At 32.9% G+C, this 12,657-nt stretch overlaps 1 protein-coding gene across 1 annotated transcript; it reads left to right on the plus strand.

Annotated features, from left to right (window-relative positions):
• Positions 1-1,628: 1,628 nt before the first annotated feature.
• LOC7489072 (mitochondrial import inner membrane translocase subunit Tim13) lies at positions 1,629-3,613 on the plus strand. The gene is made up of 2 exons (XM_002317008.4): positions 1,629-1,853; positions 3,280-3,613. The coding sequence occupies exons 1-2, from the start codon at positions 1,734-1,736 to the stop codon at positions 3,427-3,429; spliced, it is 270 nt and encodes an 89-aa protein (XP_002317044.1). The 5' UTR covers positions 1,629-1,733; the 3' UTR covers positions 3,430-3,613.
• Positions 3,614-12,657: the final 9,044 nt, after the last annotated feature.

The following is a 12,657-nucleotide window of genomic DNA, read 5'->3' on the forward strand; positions in this document are numbered from 1 at the left end:
CTCCCCCCTGATAATACAAATAAGTCCTTTATTTAGGCAAAAAAAGGTACTAAATATTTGTTTAATTTTAAAATTTGATTCCTAAAGCTGTAATTATTTGAAATCAATGAAAATAAATTTCATTTTGCTAAACCACACCAGGGAAGCTCATCGTTGAACACTTTAATTCTTTACATGCACCGCCCAAAGGCAGTAGAGGGCCGAACACGTGTTATGCACATATTGATCACTTTTTTTTTAATATTTATATTTATTAAAAGACTAAATTATCTCTAAATCAACAAAAATATAACAATAAAACCGTTGTGAAAAGACAAAATAGTTCCCGAATAACAATTTATTAATTTTTGCCTTTTGAGGGTATTAGTGTCATTTTATTGTGCTAACCAGATTAAAAATGTGAAAATGACCATGGACGATAGTTAATGATTTTTTTTGTTTTTAAAAGTAATTTAGTAAATTAATCATGCAAAATAAATATAAAATACAGAGTTGTTCATAAAAAACAATTTACTAATGACTAATGGAATTTATAAAAAGATAGAATTACCCTCATTGACAAGCTAGCTATTCTTTTTTTAAAAGAGCAAAATGATAATTACATAATAGTAAATATATTTTTTAAAAAAGCTATATAGTAATCTATAATGCACTATGTACAAAGTTTTTCACTGTGCATTTCACCCTTTCATTTTATTTTATTTTTTTAATAATTTATAAGATAATATATCAACCATTTGCATCATAGCAACCATAACCCACAAGCCCACAAGGTTTCTCTATGTTTGTTGTGCCTCCTATTTTCTTCTTGCATTTTGATCTCTCCCCTTGAAACAAGTTGACCATCAAAACAAAGTGGGGTCCTTCATGCTTGCTTTGCCTAGACCAAAAAATACTTGAAGGACCAAGACCAAATCAGCAATGGCATTTTGTTGAGACTTGTCTTTAAGCCCAACTTCAACCCAATTCACAAGCAATGGTAAGGTGACTTCAATTACTTTTCATAGATTGACCCCATGATACAAGTTGAAAAGGAATATATGCAAGCCTCCATTGACGCACCTTACTAGTTGAGAGGAGAGACTTGGAGCTCAATTATATTTTTGTCAAGATAATTTGTTTAATTCCAAAAAGAATTTTCATGTATTTCTTGTAGAATAAGTTGATGAATAATTTGTCAAGATGGGTTTGGAGGTCCATTGACTCTATGAAGCTGGTTAGTTTAAGCTCTAGCCATTTCGGTCTATGATTATGGAGATACTGAATCTAAGATTATCATTGTTGATGATAAAAGAAATTGTGCAGTGTTATTACTGTTTTTTTTTTTTTAATAACATTACTAATAGTGAATGTGAGAATTATTATTTTGGTTTCTATAATTTTAAAAAAATTTAGTTGAATTTCTATAATTTATTTTTTTATATTTCAGTTTTTGTTAAAGTACAAGTCGAGTCTGAGAGTTATGGCGTAAAAAAAACTAGAAGGAATGCTAATTTTACTAAAAATTATTTCCAAATTTTAGATTTACGGGCTCCAACAAGTTTTGTAACCAGGCTAGGCCTTGGCTCAGGACAACATCAAATGGGCCTTGAACAAGGGTTTAAGGATTAGATCGAAAAAGAAAAAGATCATCCTACTTTCTCTAGGGTTTATATCGAAGTACTGTCCCTCTCTGTCAGCACCGAAACAGTCACAGAGCCTACAGAGAGAGAGAGAGGAGCAAGAAAGAAGTAATGGATTCGTTTTCTTCACATTCAAGTATGGGATCTGGGTCACCCCAAATTTCAGCTGAAGACTTGAAGGACCAGTTAAAGAATCAACTTGCACAAGCTTATGCCCAGGAGTTCCTTGAGGTTTACTTTTTCTTTATGAATCTTTCTCTTTCTCTCTTTTTATGTGCTTCTACTATTGATGATGATTTCTTGGCTTATTACGTAGTCTTTTTCTTGCTTTGCGATCTTTGGTGGTTTAGTAGGGAAATTTGCTTGCCTTTGGGTGGTTTTGGTATAAAGGATGGCCAAAGATAGATTTTTTTTGGTTATGAAAGATGGATTTTAGTTGATTTTTAGCTGAAAGGATGTATTTTTTTAACTGGGTTTCTTTTAATTTATGTTTTTACGTGAGTGTAAAGGTTAAGTTTTCAATTTGAGGGAATGCATTTTAGGGGTGGAGGTTTTATCCCGTACTTGTGATAATAGTGAACTTTCCGATTAATGTGAATCGGTATTTGTCTCCTCTGTTTAAGGGTTATTAGAGAAGGACTTAGGTGGAATGTTAATTCTGCTGTCATTGGTTAGTTAACTTTTGTGCTTTTGGGAACAGTGTTGAATTATTCCGTGACTTGCCGTGAGAGTTTGACACATCTAATCTTTATGGTTTACAATAAGTAATTACTTATGATGGCTTGTTATTGTTTGGAGAGTTGGAGATAATGCGTGTACATAAATATACTTGTTTTTTGTTTATATGTGGGAGCTTTTGTGAATGTCAACCTGTTTTAAGAGAAAGGATCGCAAAAAGGATCAAGACGCAATTTTGATACGTTAACAATATTTCATGCACGGCTTAGGTTGGATATTGTCATTAGAGTGAAGTCTAGTTGCCTGCCCTGATTTGCTTGCTCAATTTTGTGCGAAGAAATGTGGAATTAGAAAATATATTTTTGATTGTTAAAATATAATTTTAGGTGGCAGCTTTGTTGTGGATGTTGAGATTATTGCACATATATATACTAATGTGCTCTCAAATGAAATGATGAAGGTGAACTTACAGGTAGATGAGTTTCAGCCTAACAGTAGAGTTTGTGTAGCTTCAATTTTCTTGGAAGAAGTTTTATTCTGGTTACTTTAGTTATTTGTAATTAGAATTACAGTGGAGGTTGCATAAACACATGTGCCCTGATATTAATACCGAAGTTCCAGTTCATCATGTTATAATGTCATTAACAGGCTTTAGTTTCCTGGTAGCCAGAAGGAAACATGTAAACAAATTTGTATCTTAATAAAGAGCAGTGTCTAGGATGTTGGTTGAGGCACCTACATATATCAGTTGCACATCACTTAATCTCTCAAAAACCTTTTTATCAATTTGGGGTCTTTAGCAGCACTTGTGTCGTTACGTTGACTCTCATGATTTTAAAGTGGCACATTTCTTAGAAGCATTTGCCAGTGCTTGATTGAATTCCCATTTGTGAAAATGGAGTCGATGTCATGTACTTTACTATAGCTTCTCTGTCATTTATGTGCAAGATTGTCCACTTATAATTCTGTTTCAATGCAGACTGTGAGGGAGAAATGCTTTGAAAAGTGCATTACAAGACCAGGGTCAAGCCTGAGTGGGAGCGAAAGTAGCTGCACCTCTAGGTGTGTGGAACGCTACATCGAGGCTACTGGCATCATCAGTAGAGCCCTTTTCAGTGCACCACGCTGAACATAGTAGAAAGTTTCCTGAAGATGTCCTGCAAACTGTCTAGGGAACTCGAGTGACAGCAGAGATTTTGTCTCTTATATTGTAACCCATTTTATCATTCATAATGTGGACAGATGTTTTCTTCATATTGATCTGTAAAAGATTTATCCAGTTGAAATTCAGCCAATTCTTGGACAATTAGTTAGTTGTGTGGTGTAGAATCTTTTAATAAACCGATAGAATTTACTTGTCCTTGCAATATGAGAATGCTAACATAGCAAGCAGAGCATAGAAGATTACAGAAGTTACTGTGATCTCAATGAATGTATAGAATCTATCAGCTCATGTTTCCCTGAAATCCGTCCTTTTGGATCATTTCTCTTTTCTCGTTTTCATGCTTTTGGAAAGCTGGAACCCTTCTCCATCTTTACATTGATTTGTTCAACGTGGGATGTTTAGGGCCTTAATTTATTAGGAATTGCCAAACTACTCCCATTAACGTGGGCGCCTTATATCTTTTCAATGCTCATGTTTTTTAGCTCTATTTCGTACACCTTTTATCAATGCATCTGGCCAGTTTGTGTGGAAACAAGCTTTTGCCATGTATTTTTTAGATAAAGGAGAGGTTCAAACTCCAGATCTCGTGGGCGAAGGGGGGGTTAGTGCCGGTTGAACTACAAGCTCATCGGCTGAAGTAGCATGGTTATATAGCCAGCTCTTATACTGATATTGTCTTCTAGCTTATCCACCAGTATCCAACTCAACCATAAATCTCTTCGTTGCTGAGATCTCCTGGTTTTCCAGTCTCATTGAGTGATAACAAAGAAGCTAAGATCTGAACATTATTATTGTCATCTTTAAGGTCCAAGAATTCCAAGCTTAAATGGATAATTGATGACACTTTCCTGAAGGATAATGTCGTGCAACAGAACCCTTCAGTGAGAGCATAATTCTGCTTTTTATATTATTTCCTACTTCTAACATTCTTCAAGATTCATGGAGACATATTTTCTTCATTTGAGTACAAATCTGGCAATCTCATCTGCAAAAGATGTATCCAGATGAACTTCATCCCATACTTGGGCCATTACCATGTCAGTAGAATGTGGTGCAGAATCGTTTAATATTCTTAGAGAATGGTAAACAGTTACAAAAACTGTGATCTCAATGAATGTATAAAATCTGTCAGCCAATGCTTCCCTGGACTCCCTTCTCTTGATTATTTCTCTCTTCTGTTTCTCATACTTCCTGATTCCCTCTTCCGCTTTAAACTGATTTGTACTGGGCTGGTTGTACAAGGCCCTGTTCAGAATCATCAAACTACTCCATACATTGACATGGACATCTTCCATCTTCTCAATTCTCATGCTTATTTCCCTCCATTGCAGGCCCTCTTCTCTTTCTGTCATCTTGAATCTAGTTATCACCATGCATCTGGCCTGCTTCTGAGACAGAAAACCATCTTCCACAGGTATAACGCGCCAAAATTGCATCACATAATTAGCTTGATAAGGCCAGTTCTTGTGTATTTGATAACGACTGCCAACTTAAGAGATTGACAGCTTTGCCTGTCTTTTTGTCCACTAGTATCCGACTCAACTTGAGATCCTCTATAAGCTTCTTGCAATGATCTTCTCTTGATTTTCGAGCCCCATTGAGTGGTGATAGAGGAGAAGCTAATCTTTCATCACTATCTTCATCTTTAACGCCCAGGACTCCCAATTTAAATGGACAATTTAGAAACAATTTCTCTCGCTCATCAGCAATCATTTCCCAGCTGCTATCAACGAGTCCATGTTTGAATATATCAACAGCCTCAGGTATGCCATCCAAAATCCTTGAAAGGACACATCTATTCTTGTAATAAACATCAATAAATGACAGTAGGTCAGAAAGGGAAGTGTGGGGACTTAGTTCAGCACATTAAGGCAGCTTCGAAGTGTCAGCGTTGGCAACTTCATCATATGAGATAAGTGGGTAGGCATCCGAGTAGAATTTGTCGAAACAACCCTTAACAGAACCCGAAATCAGACGTTCTGCATCTTCAAGAGCAGCAGAAGGCCACCTGAAATGACAACACTTTCCACAATATTTGGTCATGGGCTATGTCTCGCAGCTCAGAACAGGTACAAGGAACAGAGGCCAGGGCTGAACCATCGACATGAGCCATGATATCGGTTAGCAGGTCACCATTTCATGCCCTGGAGGTTGATACATATGATTAAAACTTTGGCTTAAACGTTTTAGGATTTGGACTTACCAAAAATGATTGAAACAAGTGATTTAGATGTGCCATTCATATGAATTTCAATTTACATTAATCATCGAATTTGAAAGTGACATGGCATCAAATCCATTGGAAATGCATGTCCGTAACTCAATTTTGATCAAAAATAAAATTCATCAAATCCGAAAAAAAATGTAAAATTATTTACTTCGAGAAGCCTGATTCGGGTATTGACCCAACACCTGCCAAAATTAGTCGGCAGCTATCGTTTTTTCTCCTAACAATCTGGTCCCTCGAGGAGGCAATTTGAGTTTTTGCTCCAACCTGTTGCAGGCTCACAATTATTTAGTGCTCACTGATCTATCGGATGGCTCATGGACCAAGATTGCGACCATATTAAAACGTGATATCTATGATTCTCAAAAAAATAAAAAGTGAAATTTATATTAAATGTACTCTGGTCGGTTAATCCATTAATCGCAATTATTGTTCATATTTCTGTTCAATAATATCTATGTTACAATCTTATTAAGGATGAGATGCCTCATGATCATAATTATAAAACTCACCCGAGTTATGACTCAATTCAAGATATGGGTTATGGGTTGGACAAATCAATCCTAATCAATTTAAAATGATATCGTTCCAAGATTTATTTTGAAAGTTGAAATGATATTGTATTAATTTTTTTTTAAAAAAATCAAACTAAATATCATATGGGTTTTAACTGCGTTGCAAATTGACTCATTAGGTCAACAGGTTTAAACAAATCAATTCTTACATAATTTAATATGAAACTTGGTCTTTGCTAATTGCTGGGTCACCGAATTGATTTATCGAGTTGGGTCGGGTTTTATAACATTGCTCGTGATTATGATTGTTAATTATAATTTGATGAATTTTAGTTAAATAATAGATGTGGGCTCGCACTACGCCACATGTCCACTTTTCTCCCCACAAAAAATGATGTTTAAGAGTCGTAATCGCATTCTAAAGAAAAAAGAAAAATCAATGACGTGGGTTATAGTCTCGACCAAGTCTAATAAGTTGGTTTTATTTTAGTCAGACGATAAAAAAAATAGACAATAATAGTAAATGGATAAAAATTAAGAGGAAAAAAAAACAATCACGACAACTTGAAAAAACAATCTCTAGAATGATGAAATTGGATAGGGGGAAATGGTCGGAATCAACTCGAGGTAGCATGATAAACATGTAACCTGGGTAATATATGGGGCGAGCCAACTCGAGTTATCTCGTCAAACCTGCGACTCAGGTCATGAGATCGGGATAACCCGATAGAGAAGAAACTAAACAAAACCACAAAGCCATTTTTTTATATATAAAAAAACCAATGTCGGACAATGAAATCGAAAGAGACAGTAAACAAAAAAAAAGAATATTGACTTGCGTTAACTTTTTAAACTCGTGACTTGGGTTATTAGACTAAAAGCACCATACATGAAAAAGCCACGAAACTCCACCCCCAACAAATCAAATATTGAAGGATAAAATTTGGGGGGGAAATAATCACACAAAAGGATAGAAAGCCAAAAGAGCAATTAAAAGAATGAGAATACAAATAAAATAAAAATAAATAAATTAGAGGGCATCTATAAATTTTCAATTAAATGGTGTGAAATTGCAAAGAAAAAAACTTTAATAAAGGACAAAAAAATCAAAAGAATGAGGACTATATTGCAAAAAATAATACATCATAAATTTGGATTGAGAGGTGAAATTGAAAATCAATAAAAATTGCACAAAAAGGTGAAGAAAAAAAATAGAAATTAGAAAAATAAGGACCAAAGTAAAAAAAACAACACATGATAAATTGGGATTGAATGACGAAAATAAAAATGAAAAATGAAAAATCTACAAAAAGGCTAAGGACAAAAAATTAGGAATTAAAATAACCAGGACTAAGTTCAAATAAAAAAAAAAGTAGCTGCTCTGAAAAATTAGGGGGCTAAACGCAGAAACCTGCGAGAAGAGAGAAAAGAAAGGGAAAAAAGAAGAAGAAGAAAGAAAAGGCTGCTAATGCCAAATCAAACGTTCGTCAATAACACACGCCAACCAGTGATGGAGGAGATGCCAAGAACAATCGAACGCCGTCCCAAAAGCCGATATTTGGCCACCAGGAGACGTCACACGTGCCGTCCATAGACGACGTCCAACAATCATGTGTGCAACATGTATATCAACAACTTTTTTATATATAATATGTATTATAATGTAAAAGAAAAACTTGCCACTTAGTTTATTTAATATTAACTAAAATCAAGGTGAAAAGACAGAACTAACCTCGACCAAACACAAGGGTTTCTTTGATTTTAAAGCTAGGCAAGTAATTTAACTATGCTTGAAAAAGTGAAAACCTGAAACTATTCATAATTCCCACGCCACGTTTTTTTTTTTTGGTCTCCAAGAATATTTTTATTATTTTATTTTTCATTTAAAAAGAAAAAAACCCTCCTACCCCTAGCCCACCTAAACATTTTTGGTTTGATGTGAAAAGTTAGAGGAGCAAAGTTAGTGTTTTGAGTCAATTTCAAAACATCCATCAAGTTTCTCCGTGTTTTTTGGTTTGGTCTCTCATATTTTAATTTCACCATTTCCTAACAAAGTAGAAGAAACTAGTCTTCAATTTGGCCACCAAAGGATCCAATAGAGAAAAAAGCAATTTGAGAATTAAAATAGAAAAAAAAATGTTACTACTCTAGTCTATACTAAGAGTGTGACAGGAGGAACCATAAATTGTCTAAAGTAAAAGATTGATATCCTTTAGTTTCTTTTGTAATTAGATAACTAGTCTTCGTTACAATATGGATCAAGTAAAAAAAAAAAATTGAATGTAAGAAAAGAATATTTAGGTCATGGGAAACTCTTTATGGTTTTATTAAACCCAGTCCAACAGTTCAATCTTAAAATCTTTTGATTCAACTCCTTGTCTAGTCTGAGCTACAAATTAAACCGACTAGGGGTTGTCTTGACTTAATCCTATCAACTTGAATAATCAAAAAACAACTTGGATGACTATTAAAAACGTGATTTGACTTTTAAAAAACAATTAATATGATATTTTTTAAAACAATGAGAAGATGATATATTGAATCGACTTAGGTTAACCTATCAAACCTGTGACTTGGATTATGTACTCCACTGAGTTTAATAATTTTTTTTGTTAAACTATTTTTTATTTAATTATATGATACAAAAATATACATTCAAAAAATCAAGTACCAACTCAATAAGATGGTAGGCTTACGCACATCAAGTTAGGTTGTGCAAGAGAAAAACCTTTGAATACCCCTACGAGCGCGAAGCAATGCCTATCCATTCTGAACTTTTTTTCTTAGATATATATTTCATAAAAGCTCTTTAACATTACTAATAACTATTTTTTTAAAAAAAATTATTGTAACAGAAACCAGTTACAAAACAGGTCCTTAATTCTACCATTTATTTTCTTATTAGCTATTGTAGACTTTAATTCTCATATTTATTTATCTTGTTGACTTTTGTAGGTTAGAAGCCTATGTATACGCCTCCATCTTTAGAGACAAACATGAAAATTACCTGACTTAAAACACTCATTTGGAAACTCGGGTAAACTTGTGTTTTTAAAAAATTCAATTTGATTTTTTACTAAAAATTATTTTTTTATATATGTTTTGGATCGTTTTGATGCGCTCATTTCAAAAATAATTTTGCTAAAAAATAATTTTTGCTAAATAATTTTTTTTCAAACCATAATTTCAACCACAATTAAATCACCATAGCAACAAGGTCCTAATTGGCTGGATTAATTACCTGATAAATCATTAGCTTCAAGAGATCTTTTTTTTTTAATTAACATTGCTAGAAACCTATTTGGTTTCGTCGATGTGCATTATGAACTCACCCCTTCCACCTACCAAGTTCCCTCGGACGCTCTTGTAATAACATGATCAATATCATGCCCACGTTATGAAATCCTTGAGATCTGATGTGTTGTCCGGTCTTGTCATATCACAGTTGGTACTGAATTTTAGAATTTGGAAAGAAAAGAAAAAAGTGATGTAACAAAGGGACCCTGTTTGTTTGCTTTAAAAAACTTTTTTTAAAAAATAAATTTTAAATAAGTGAATTATTTTCTGATGTTTGGTAATGTAATAAAAAATAAAGTGGAAAATATTTTCCAGTATTTGGTTATGTCATGGAAAATGAGCTGGAAAATAACTTATTAATGTTTTATTTTTCTCAAGTTTATTAAAATAATGAGAAACAAATTTTACAAATTAAAAAGTTGAATGAGAATAAAATTGAAAAAAAATATAATTTCATAAATTATCTCAAATAAAATAAATAATAATCAAAATAATAGAGATCAAATCTAAAAAAAATGAAAGATGAAGAAATTAAAATAATAATAATTAAAATTTCATAAATTATTTCAAATAAAATAAGTAACAATTAAAAGAATGAGGATCAAATTTGATAGATAAAAAATTTCAATAAAAAATGATAAGGAAAAAACAAATAACAATTATAAAAATGAGAACCAAAGTTAATATAAAAATTAAATTTTAAGAGATGAAATTGAAAAATAAATATTCAAAACAAAATGTATATAGCAATCAAAAGTTTGAAGACCAAATTTAATATAATCAATAAATAATATAATATTTCTAAATTTTTTAAAAATTAATTTTTAAAAACCACTTTCTAGAAACAAGCATGCCCATATAATTTGGCTGATTCTCGGTCGAGATTTGGCTCTGAGCACCGACACCACTAGGAGCTAAAATCCATGTGATTTATTCAACAATCTGAGTAGGATGATGGACAATATTTGTCAAGATGCATTGATGAATTTCTCATTGTTTCATCATTCGGAGAGATGATAATGCGCGGTGACGAATTTTCAGAGACTCTATAGCAAAGAAAGGCTTTGTTAGATTCGTATACAATAATTCTTTTAGTGCAGAAAGTCCTATCTAATAATTCTCACACGATACTATCAATCAAGTGCAATTAATATTTCTCTTTCTTTCTTATTTAACTATCTCCATTTAAAAAAAAATAAATGTTTGTAGTCATAATTATCAAATCTTGCCCAATTCCATGAATTGATTTTGAAATTTGATTATCTAATATTTAATCTGATTTGAAATCAAATCAATTAAAAAACTAACTTGCGTGGAACTAATGAGTAAAATCCAACAAACTCGACCTAATCTAGTCCGGTTTAAACTTAATCCATCAATTATGAAATATATATATAATTGTAATCACCAATGTTCACTTTTACTTTGAACAACAAAGTAACTTGACCGTCGGGAATGTATGGCCGTGACAAACTCTGACATATAAAATTTGACTAATTAGAAATTAAAATCACCCAACCAGATATTGCCCTCGAACATGAAAGAGGTAGTCAATGATTAGGTTTTAAATTTACTGAGTATTTTCAGGACAATTGAAAACTTACATAGTTAATAATTTTAAGACCTGTAAAATTATTCAAAGTGCGTGTAAGCTGACCCAAAATATCATGTTAATAAAAAAAATCAGGACTTTCATGTGAATATGGAACAACACTCAAAAGTCTCAAACAGATGATTTACATCCTTGGTTCTTCACTATTCAAATAATTAATTAATTAAATTTTTGTTATAGAGATTTGAGTGTTGCACGCTTTGATTGTGTTTTTCTAATGGCGATTGATCGCTGAATTTTCTAAACAATAAGATAGATCCAGAGAAAGGATCAGATGGGCTTGAACCAGTTTTTTAATAGACTATTATATGATTATATTCTTTTTGTAAATAAAGACAACAATTTAATTTGAATTAAATGGACACTCATTCAAACAAGATTTAATTGCATTACCCCAGTTTTCAAAGCAGAATCTCTTTCTCTTCCTGGGTGTAATTGTCTAATTGACTATCATTTTTTTTCCTCTTAAATTGTTTCATTTTTCATGAATGATTTATCTCTCGATTCTCTTCTCACACTCTTGTTCATTAGTGTTTTCCACTCCCAACAAAATCTGACAATTTTTTGAGAAAAAGACTTGCAATATATCTGACAGATGGATTGCTAAAATATTTTGCTTGGACGGAGATCACAGGGAAAGTTTCCTTTTTCTCTGTTCAAGATATTCCACCACCACCCCCTATGACTACAAAGATTCACATGTGAACTTAACGCTCGGTCCAAGGAGATCAAGATCTCCCATTTTGTTTTCTCGATCCGAATATATGTTGAACCGAAAGCAAAGAAACTTAAACGCCAGGGAAAAAACAAAGAATTATATGCTGCTTGCTTTCGGCTTCCCTAAAATATGTTGGTAGTTGAGCAGGCATGGACACCATCTGGCTATGAATGACTACTATAAATCCACCCTGTACACAGCCAGAAATCACATATGGATTGCCTGGACATTCTGAATTTCTGACCCTAATTTAATCACGTGCCTGGATTGCAATTCTGAGAAACGGCAAGTGGATTCCTGTCAATCCGATTCCCAGTACCTTCAGTGTCAACACCGGTGATCAAAGTACGCTTTTTGCCCATTCCTATTTTCGGGACAGAAGAATTAATGGGGTTTCAGTTAATGCAGCAATAAATTGTTAGGTAGGCGATGCCTGTCATCATGACTATATGTATTTAGTAATGAACCGACAGCACAGTGGGAATTTCATTTCATGATTATAACTTTAATACGTGAAGCATATAAACTGGACAGAAAATTAATTAATAGGATATATACCTTGTGGGATACTGAATTAATATTTGATCAATTAATTCATTGATCAAATATTAATTGATTTTATTACTCGATAACCGATATCTAAAAGATAAGGTATAGTATAAGATCATTTCATTTTGGGTCAATTAACACAAAGACAATTACTACTAGAAAATTAACAAATATAAACAGAGACTCTGGTGAAATATTTTTGCCGGTATATTGTGGTGAATTTTTCCGACTAAATATGTACGCTCTATATCCATCGGTAAATACTGATAAAAAT

The sequence above is a fragment of the Populus trichocarpa genome, chromosome 11 (assembly GCF_000002775.5).
Source record: "Populus trichocarpa isolate Nisqually-1 chromosome 11, P.trichocarpa_v4.1, whole genome shotgun sequence".
NCBI lineage: Eukaryota > Viridiplantae > Streptophyta > Magnoliopsida > Malpighiales > Salicaceae > Populus > Populus trichocarpa.

Coding starts and splice junctions, on each gene's coding strand:
- LOC7489072 (XM_002317008.4), top strand. CDS start 1,734: ATGGATTCGTTTTCTTCACATTCAAGTATGGGATCTGGGTCACCCCAA. Junction 1,854..3,279: donor ATGCCCAGGAGTTCCTTGAG/GTTTACTTTTTC, acceptor GTTTCAATGCAG/ACTGTGAGGGAGAAATGCTT.